This window comes from Aulonocara stuartgranti, assembly GCF_965226115.1.
Source record: "Aulonocara stuartgranti genome assembly, chromosome: 17".
In the NCBI taxonomy this organism is placed as follows: Eukaryota; Metazoa; Chordata; class Actinopteri; order Cichliformes; family Cichlidae; genus Aulonocara; species Aulonocara stuartgranti.
In genome coordinates this window covers 19,264,881-19,276,011 of record NC_138953.1, presented here as the reverse complement: position 1 = coordinate 19,276,011, position 11,131 = coordinate 19,264,881, and the positions used below count along the sequence as shown (strand labels likewise).

The 11,131-nt window shown below is 40.3% G+C and overlaps 1 protein-coding gene across 1 annotated transcript; it reads left to right on the top strand.

Annotated features, from left to right (window-relative positions):
- The first annotated feature begins 1,637 nt into the window (after positions 1-1,637).
- LOC309692732 (E3 ubiquitin-protein ligase TRIM39-like) lies at positions 1,638-10,918 on the top strand. The gene is made up of 4 exons (XM_082511515.1): positions 1,638-1,732; positions 1,813-2,042; positions 2,223-2,402; positions 6,018-10,918. Exons 3-4 carry the CDS (start codon positions 2,232-2,234, stop codon positions 7,701-7,703), a joined length of 1,857 nt encoding a protein of 618 aa, XP_082367641.1. The 5' UTR covers positions 1,638-1,732; positions 1,813-2,042; positions 2,223-2,231; the 3' UTR covers positions 7,704-10,918.
- Positions 10,919-11,131: the final 213 nt, after the last annotated feature.

Genomic DNA, 11,131 nt, shown 5'->3' with positions numbered 1-11,131 from the left:
GGAAAATAAGGAAAATGTTTTATTCTTGTCATTATTATGAATGTTGCTCTTGTTCTTTAAAAAAAACGTATCAAAACTTTATTTTGATTATCATTCTTAACTAAAATTCACTGGTTAACTGATAAAAGATAAAAGAGCGAATAAAATCACTTCTACATCGGAGTTTTATTTAGCTAGTAAACAGATTTCAAATACACACATAAACAATGGGGAAAAAAACTGAAGACATGTATTTTCACTGTACCTGAACTCAGTTATCTCTTAGTCGGAGATAAATCAGTCGTCTGCGACAGCTGATTTGTTGTAACTCTTCGATTAACAAAAATAAGAGAGTTTCAATGATATCCATTATTTCACCGAGGGGGAGAAAGCAGAAAGGGCGGGAACAGCTGGTGACATTAATCTGAAGGCCAGACCGTCCCATTTCACAAGCCTCGCACTTCCGGCCTTCTCGGTCTTCGAAGGACCCAGCCCACGTAGACCGCGAAGGCCGGGTCCTCCGAAGGATGCAGCCGACGTTTTGGGACACAGCTAAGGACTTGCATTTGCATAACAAGACAGAATGACAGCACACACAGAGTTATCATTCTTCCAGCAGCACAGCAGAGGAGCCTAAGACACACACACCACAGGCTAGTATAGTTTAGGTTACCCTAAAATGGTATGATGAAATAACCACTTTTGTTGTAATAAACAGAGCTCATAGATGAAAAAGGCTGTATAAGTTTGTAGACCAAAGTAAATTATGTTGCATGAGAAAGTTTAATAGCTGAGATGTATTTTGTCAGAACTTGAATTTGTGTGAATGGAATATAATTGCTGGTCTATAAAAAGCTCAGAGGGATAATTTACAGGAACATTCTCACATGGTTTGTAGTGACGCAGTATGCATTGCTTTGAGTTCACTTGGTTTTATCTGTGAAGTTCACAAACACATCAGTGGACTGGAGTAACCAGAATAAAGAAATTATAGGTGTGACAACACCTTCGGGCTGTTTTCAGCAGTTATCCTCTCCAGTTCAGAGAAGATAATTTTGTGATGAATTCATGTAATGCAGGAATATTACATAGTGTAAATCACGTAAAGCAAACTGAGTAGATTCCAAGAATAAACCTTCTGAGGAAGGACAGGGGGGATCATAGTAAGTGCTCTTTGTCCTCTTATGCAAGTGACCTCAATTAATTGAAATAATTTAGCGGTTGCTCATTTTTACTGCACAATCGTGGGTGTGTGCAGACTTGCCTGAAAAGGTTCCATGGTAGTGCCAAATACCAGAGTGACAGCATATAATTTCGTCTTTACGGCAAGGCAAGTTTATTTGTATAGCACAATTCAACAACAAGGTGATTCAAAGTGCTTTACAGAGACATTAGAAACAAGAACAAATAAAAAGCATGATTTAAAATTGAATAAAACAAGCAAATAAACTTGCAGCACAGCAGAGGACTAAAACACATGCAGCAAAGGTGTCAGGGTCCTGGGTCTGAGCGACCCAGGGACCCTGAGCAGTCATGGACTAGTATTACAATGTCTGTATTTTGTATTGCTGTCCCTCGTTCTCCCTGCGTGTAGATATGTGTGTATGTAGGTGTGGGTGGGGGTGTGGCCCTGGCAGGTGATTGGCCACGCCTGAAGACCGTAACACACCTGCAGCTGATCAGGCCTCGTCGGAGGAGCTACTTGAGAGTGTGGTGGAACTCTCTCCGACGCTGGATCATTGTGTGGCTTCACGTTAGTCTCTTGACAAGTTTCTAGTTTGAGTCTGCTGCATTATTGTGTGTCTGACGGCTTCCTCTCTCTTATGTCCCCAGGAGTTACGGGGAGACGAGAGGACAGCGAGCACGGGGTGCTCATCACGGAGAAGCGGAGACAGGAGCACTAGCACTGGGAAGAGGACACGTCATGGGAGTCGGGAGAGCACGGGATTTATTGTCATGTCTGTCCATCACTGTAAATAAAGGCACTGCTTGTACATAGAGCACCGCGCCTGGGTCCTCCTTCCCTACACCTCCACGGTCTGCCAGCCAGACGGTGACAAAAGGTCAGTACAATTTCAGTTACCATAAGATAAAGGCAGATTGTAAGATGAAGTAATCACTGTTTGTAATGTGGCTGCTGGAAGCTGTGTAAGTTTCTACAGCAGAGAAGTACAATGTGTTCCGTGAGAAAGTTACGTTTACATGGTCACAATCCTTTTACGTTTTCTCTCTTTTGGCTGCAGATCATCAACATGACGGCTGCCAGCTATCTTCTGACTGAAGAGCAGCTTTTGTGCTGCATCTGTCTGGACGTGTTCAGGGATCCCGTCACACTCCCATGTGGACACAACTTCTGCAAAGACTGCATCACGGAACATTTTAATTTTAATTCCCAGCGCAAGTGTCCCATGTGCAAAGAGCAGGTGGATAGGAAATATAAGCTTGGTGTGAATACTTTCATATCTGAGATGGCTGTTCAGTTTAGAAAAACTGTTGGAAAGAAAGCTGATGATAGCTCAGAACAACACAATGCCATACAAGAGAAAGGTTCTTATGATGCTCCTGCTGCACCTAAACGGACATCGCTGAAGTCCTGCCTGTTCATAATTCTTAGCTTAACCTTTCTTACACTCTTCTTTGTAGCTAATCTACATTTTCATCAAACAGTGTCCATCTTAAAATCTCACAAGCTGTTTAATTCTGTGGAGAAAGAAGAAGACAGGATGTGTGCTGAGCATGGCAAACCTTTGGACTTCTATTGCAAGAATGAACAAATGATCATATGTCAGTCATGTGTGGACGCAGATCACAGATTTCACCGGGTAGTTCCCCTGAAAGAGGAATATGAAGCAAAAAAAACACAACTTGGGATAACAGAGGCTAAAATTCTCCACATGATCCAAGAGAGACAAAGAAAAGTCCACGAGCTCAAACAATCTTTAAAGCTCAGCACAGAAGCTGCAGACAGAGAGACAGCAAATGGTGTTCGGGTCTTCTCGGCTCTGATTAAGTCTCTGGAAAGAGCTCAGGCAGAGCTAATCGAGATGACTGAAGAGAACCAGAAAAGGACAGAGAAACAGACCAAAGTTTATATCACAGAGCTGGAGCAGGAGGCCTTTGAGCTGACAAGGAGACGTGATGAGATGGAGGAACTCTCACGCTCTAAAGACCGTCTTCGTTTCCTCCAGAAGTGTGGCACTATTTAACTGGCAGTGTGTCTATTTTAACACTAGCACACAGGAACGAGTTCTGTAATGTGTGACTGGTTAATCAGCGCACTTCTTTTCTACATTTGCATGTTATTTTTATCTAACAGTAATATTCCAGTGAGATCAGGGTTCAACATCTAAGTACACTTTGGCATGCAGACAGGAGCAGGCAGTTTTTAAACCTTCCAGTGAGTAGATGATCTACTCTAACTCCTGAGCTCATTTTTTGTCAAGCCAAACATGGGTACAATCAGAGATGGGCAGTAACACTTGTAATCAGATTACTTTTATCAAGTAATGAGTAAAGTAAGGGATTACTATTGCAAAAAGTAATTAGATTACCCTTACTTTCCCGCAAGCATGCTGCATTACTGCGTTACTACACTGTGATTTGGTTTGTGAGTGTCTCATGACAATGACATAAGCAAGTGCGACGTTCATGGTAACAGACATGGGCAGAGCAACAATGGATAATATATAGAGGGCAGGAGAGAGTACGACCGTGCAGCATTTAAAGCATGGAAGTACTGACCTTAGTTTGAGTTTGATTCTGTAAAAAGTGACAAAAACATTAGCATCCGCTGCACACTGTGTGAGAAGTAAACTTCTTTTTACAGCGTAAAAAAAACCCTAATCTACAGAGCAAGTATCTAGCACGCTGCCACGGGAATGTGAAATTCACAGAGAAACCCCTGGATCTCCCCACTGACATGACCGCTGCAGCACTGGGCAAAGCTCCGGCTGTTCCACTTCTACTAAAAACATGTTGAAATATGCAGAAAATTGGTTTAAATATTAAACAATTTCTTCATGTCAGAGAGGTGTTGCATACAGGGAGTGCAGAATTATTAGGCAAGTTGTATTTTTGAGGAATAATTTTATTATTGAACAACAACCATGTTCTCAATGAACCCAAAAAACTCATTAATATCAAAGCTGAATGTTTTTGGAAGTAGTTTTTAGTTTGTTTTTAGTTTGAGCTATTTTAGGGGGATATCTGTGTGTGCAGGTGACTATTACTGTGCATAATTATTAGGCAACTTAACAAAAAACAAATATATACCCATTTCAATTATTTATTTTTACCAGTGAAACCAATATAACATCTCCACATTCACAAATATACATTTCTGACATTCAAAAACAAAACAAAAACAAATCAGCGACCAATATAGCCACCTGTCTTTGCAAGGACACTCAAAAGCCTGCCATCCATGGATTCTGTCAGTGTTTTGATCTGTTCACCATCAACATTGCGTGCAGCAGCAACCACAGCCTCCCAGACACTGTTCAGAGAGGTGTACTGTTTTCCCTCCTTGTAAATCTCACATTTGATGATGGACCACAGGTTCTTAATGGGGTTCAGATCAGGTGAACAAGGTGGCCATGTCATTAGTTTTTCTTCTTTTATACCCTTTCTTGCCAGCCACGCTGTGGAGTACTTGGACGCGTGTGATGGAGCATTGTCCTGCATGAAAATCATGTTTTTCTTGAAGGATGCAGACTTCTTCCTGTACCACTGCTTGAAGAAGGTGTCTTCCAGAAACTGGCAGTAGGACTGGGAGTTGAGCTTGACTCCATCCTCAACCCGAAAAGGCCCCACAAGCTCATCTTTGATGATACCAGCCCAAACCAGTACTCCACCTCCACCTTGCTGGCGTCTGAGTCGGACTGGAGCTCTCTGCCCTTTACCAATCCAGCCACGGGCCCATCCATCTGGCCCATCAAGACTCACTCTCATTTCATCAGTCCATAAAACCTTAGAAAAACCAGTCTTGAGATATTTCTTGGCCCTTACCTTGGCCATGTCTCTGAGTATTGCACACCTTGTGCTTTTGGGCACTCCAGTGATGTTGCAGCTCTGAAATATGGCCAAACTGGTGGCAAGTGGCATCTTGGCAGCTGCACGCTTGACTTTTCTCAGTTCATGGGCAGTTATTTTGCGCCTTGGTTTTTCCACACGCTTCTTGCGACCCTGTTGACTATTTTGAATGAAACGCTTGATTGTTCGATGATCACGCTTCAGAAGCTTTGCAATCCCTCTGCAAGATATCTCACTATTTTTGACTTTTCTGAGCCTGTCAAGTCCTTCTTTTGACCCATTTTGCCAAAGGAAAGGACGTTGCCTAATAATTATGCACACCTGATATAGGGTGTTGATGTCATTAGACCACACCCCTTCTCATTACAGAGATGCACATCACCTAATATGCTTAATTGGTAGTAGGCTTTCGAGCCTATAAAGCTTGGAGTAAGACAACATGCATGAAGAGGATGATGTGGACAAAATACTCATTTGCCTAATAATTCTGCACTACCTGTATTGTTTAATTTTTGCTTGATGCAATGTGCATAAAGTTAAAAGATTAAAACAAATAATACAAGTTTTAAAGAGACTTTATCATTTGATTACATTTTACATGATCAATTGTGCATAAAAAATGGAATTGGGCTGAAAGGTCCATTGCTTTATTACCTATTCAGGTTGTATATCATGTTTTTAATAACTAAGTAACTAATTACTTTTGAAAATAAGTAATCAGTAAAGTGACGTGATTACTATTTTGGAGAAGTAATTATTTACTAATTACTTTTTTCATGTAACTTGACCAACAGTGGGTACAATAGCTATCTTCATGTATTAGATGCTTTTTATTGCCAATGTTTTACTTCACTTCACACAAAAAAATAATAATTTTAGGCATGCAGAAAATTTCTGAAACCTACAATTTCACACACACAGTGTTATTGAACATATTTAAAATATATGAGTTTTTTTATGTTTTTAAGAAAAGTTTTGGCTCCATTCATTCTCTCTTTTGGCTGCAGATCATCAACATGACGGCTGCCAGCTATCTTCTGACTGAAGAGCAGCTTTTGTGCTGCATCTGTCTGGACGTGTTCAGGGATCCCGTCACACTCCCATGTGGACACAACTTCTGCAAAGACTGCATCACGGAACATTTAAATTTTAATTCCCAGCGCAAGTGTCCCATGTGCAAAGAGCAGGTGGATAGGAAATATAAGCTTGGTGTGAATACTTTCATATCTGAGATGGCTGTTCAGTTTAGAAAAATTGTTGGAAAGAAAGCTGATGATAGCTCAGAACAACACAATGCCATACAAGAAAAAGGTTCTTATGATGCTCCTGCTGCACCTAAACGGACATCGCTGAAGTCCTGCCTGTTCATAATTCTTAGCTTAACCTTTCTTACACTCTTCTTTGTAGCTAATCTACATTTTCATCAAACAGTGTCCATCTTAAAAACTCACAAGCTGTTTAATTCTGTGGAGAAAGAAGAAGACAGGATGTGTGCTGAGCATGGCAAACCTTTGGACTTCTATTGCAAGAATGAACAAATGATCATATGTCAGTCATGTGTGGACGCAGATCACAGATTTCACCGGGTAGTTCCCCTGAAAGAGGAATATGAAGCAAAAAAAACACAACTTGGGATAACAGAGGCTAAAATTCTCCACATGATCCAAGAGAGACAAAGAAAAGTCCACGAGCTCAAACAATCTTTAAAGCTCAGCACAGAAGCTGCAGACAGAGAGACAGCAAATGGTGTTCGGGTCTTCTCGGCTCTGATTAAGTCTCTGGAAAGAGCTCAGGCAGAGCTAATCGAGATGACTGAAGAGAACCAGAAAAGGACAGAGAAACAGACCAAAGTTTATATCACAGAGCTGGAGCAGGAGGCCTTTGAGCTGACAAGGAGACGTGATGAGATGGAGGAACTCTCACGCTCTAAAGACCGTCTTCGTTTCCTCCAGAGCTTCCCGTCCCTGAATGCTGCTCCACCCACCAAAGACTGGACAGATGTCAGCATCTGTCCAGCAATATACGAGGGAATCACAAGGACAGCTTTGGTGAAAGCTGTGGATGAGCTGACAGAGACCATCAAAAATGAGGTGAAGATGATACGGGACGCTCAGTTCAACAACATTCGGCAGAATGCGGTGGATGTTACTTTGGATCCCAATACGGCACATCCTGCTCTCATCCTGTCCAATGATGGGAAGCAAGTTCATTGTGATTATGAATGGAAGGAACTGCCAGACAGCTCAAAAAGATTTGAACCTGCAATTTCTGTTTTAGGGACACGAGGCTTCTCCTGTGGAAGACTTTACTATGACGTCCAGGTTAAAGGAAAGACTGGGTGGACGTTAGGAGTGGCCAAAGGGTCGGTCAATAGGAAGGGAGAAATTAAACTTAACCCAGAGAACGGCTACTGGGCTATATGTCTGAGGGACAGAAATGAGTACTTTGCACTTGCTGCCGATCCTGTCCCTCTCTCTGTGAATGATCACCCAGAGAAGGTGAGAGTTTTTGTGGATTATGAGGAGGGTTTGGTTTCCTTTTATGATGTAAATGCTGCAGTTCTTCTTCACTCATATACTGGCCAAACCTTCACAGAGAAACTTTATCCATTTTTCAGTCCTGGTAGTAGTGACAGTGGCACAAACACTGCCCCCCTAATCATCACTCCTGTCAAACAGCAAAGATCGGACTAATTTTTTTCTTTTTGTTGATGTTGTTTGTCAAGAGATGTATTCTAAAACACTTCTTCTGTCATGGTCGCTGTGTGGCAGGCAGGATGAGGACCCAAAATGCAAACTCACGGACTCAGGGGATAAACTCAAAATGCAGCTTTATTGCTGACAGGTGACAAACGAAAGCAGTGATACCAAAGCAATACAAAACTAAACTACACTGGGAAAAGCTAATTGTAACATATACCAGAAGACACGGGGAGAACCACACACAGCATGAGGGAGAACGCGACGCCGAACAGAGGGAGACGCAGACAGAAATACACAGAGGGTTAACGAGGAAAGTGGGAACACACGGGGAACACAGCTGACACAGATAACCATAACGAGACAGGGCGGGGTGAACATAACACTGACGGGAGACGGGCAGAGTCAAACAGGAAGTACAGAGGTTCAGACAGGAGGAGAGAGAGCGCGGGGAAAACACAGACATAACGGGCTGGGGAAACATGGAATAAAACATAAGGAGAGACGAGGGCTCACAGATACACAGAGGGGCACACAGGGGGTAAAAGCCACGAAGGGAAAACACTTAGGGAACAACACAACAGGGCAACTCAGGAAACATGGCCTAAATAGGGAACAAAATACAAACATACAAGAAAACTAAGAATACTGGGCCAACATGGCCCAGGACCATGACATCTTCAGCAGAGAATCAGAGAGGAGAAACACACAGGTTTTCTTGCTAGCAAGGGAAGCCACATGAGAGTGAGGGCTCAGAGACTCGCAGCTCTGAGACTGCCCTGGCCTTTATTTTATACATCGGTGGGTGTTTGTTCCTTACATTGGAATGTGGATGTTTATATGTATGTGTGCGTTCAGATGCATCTATAGTGTGTGCTATAGTGTAAGCTGTTCTTCCATGCATGTATGTGTGTTAGTACGCTTGCATGCAGGGCCTGTCTCACCACAAAAGGGCATTTTCTTAACAGCTGCCTTTCTCTCACGTGTGTTAAGAAAGGCAAATGTGCTTGTAGCAGTTGTGAGATTATTATGCTGTTATATATTACATTATACCTGTAATCAAAATGAGTACTGATACTGCTGTAGGCCACATCAAACTTCTTATGTAATCAGTATGTAGTTTTAGTTTGCATCATACTTCTGAGTTAAAATAATGTGAGAATCATTAGATTCATTAGATAGGTTTGTATTATCCTATACTGCTGACTTACTGTGAGTGTGTTACACTGTTTTCTGATAGTAGAGACAACAGAACACATTCTTCACCTCTACCTTTGTTGGAAGTAGAAAAACAGGGAGAAAGGGTCATAACTCAGGCTCACTGGGAGTTAGAAAGAATGTAAATGCTTAGTTTGTGGCTGTGGCGCATTTTGTATGGCTTCTTTTCTTTTGTTTAGTAGCTTTCTGCCTTCACCTGAGAGGATGTACCCTGAGCATGTGACTTCAGGTCTCCATAATTAGAGTTTATTTAAAGATACCTTGTGGCCTTAACTCAGCCAAGTGACCCTTCCTCTGTGTGGCCAGTCACTAAAATGTCATCTACGTTAGAGTAGATGGTTTGATAAGTCTATCACTGAGAACCATTGTTCTTTTGGAGTGACTTGATTCAGTATAGTGTGGGGATTTGATACTACTGGTGGCATCATTTCAGTGATTTCATTTATTGCTCACAGATCATGCACTAGACGGTATTTTGCAGTATTAGCTTTCTTCACCACTTAAACAAAACATCACTCTTTGTTTGCTTTATTATTATTATTATTATTATTATTATTATTATTATTATTATTATTATTATTATTATTTTAAATTCTCCTTTCTCAAAAACAGAAAATGAAGTTGTAGTTGTTCTTTGCTGAGAAACACAAAAACCCCTTCCTTTTTTTTTCAAGACAAGAAACTAAGATTTAACTTTTCTGATTTGTCACCTAAAACAAAGCAAACAACCCAGCTCTCAGCTGGCTCTGAACTTATCATCATCAAGGTCGCATGGTGAGAGCTACTTCAGAAGTCACAGTACTCCTCACTCAAGCAACACGTCAAAAACAAAAAAACAAAAAACAAAAACTCAGCACACTACACAGAGAACAATAGCCAAGACACAACTGAAGATGCTTTTCTTCTTTGTTCTCCTTGAACTTTAGAATAAACTTCATCTGCATTAGTAAATCATATACCTAATCATTATATGTCACTGTGATCCACAAGTGTGATCACAAATGTACTTATTTTTAAAAACAAAACAAAACAAAAAACAAATTGCTGATGGCATAAACGCTTTACACACATGAGTCAGGGTGCAAAAAAAGCTGCTGCCAAAGGCAAATCAGAAATATGAGGGGAAAAAACTGAGCTCACAGACAGCTGCATGTTTGAGCTCTCATGCAGCTCCTGCTCTAAAAAACGTGTTACTTGCTCATCAGCTTAGCAGTGACCACATATTTAATTCAGCTTCTCAATTTTGTAGCGTTAGCCGTTATATAAAGGGTTTAGCTTATTAGTTGTTTGTATAAGTGTGCTCTATATTTCAGCAATGTCTCATCTAGGATGACAGGTTTTCAAGCAGGTCAAGTGCCTCTATGCACTTATTTAGTTTAGGTACTTTCTTTATTTTCTTCATCTCATATATTATTGTACTGAATTTGAGCAAACCTTAAGCTTAATGCAGACTGCTTTTAATAGTTATCCACCTCACATCATAACTGACTGAGGTGCCCCTTCATATTAATATTATCTCGTTATTAATGCTATTATCTTTTTATATAACAGCAATGGTATATTACAATATTTTATTTATATTTTATTTTGTATCCACCAACGGCTGCAGGTGATCTGCAGTTTCACCCTTTCCCAAGCTGGAGACATTTTCCTTTTCACAAACTTTCCTTGGCTGAACAATGACACAGCCTTAATGTACCTTATGCATCTCTCTATTTCATTTAATATGTGTTTGTGTGAATCGTGTATTTTCTTTCATTCTATTCATTCTGGGCATGATCTTCATCCCAACTATGTTTCATTGTTAATACCAGTTTACAGGTTGTTATCCTTGCTATTATTAGTTTGAATACATTAAAGATAAGCTCTAATGTAATTTAGCCTTTTGTTTATTTTACTTTATTCATCTTGTATTTATATCTATTCAGTCGGGTCTGTTTCCAACCCTTTTTAAACTACTTTAAACTACTTTGATCTCTAATTTTCACTTGGTGAGGGATTATTATATATATTATATATATATATATATAATATATATAATATATATATATATATATATATATATATATATATATATATATATATATATATATATATATATTATTATTATTATATTCTTCCTAGTCTGAACTTCTCTCTTCACCTGAGCTGCTATCCTATTCTGAGTCACTGTCTTCTTTGTTTCTTACAGTCACATACAAAAT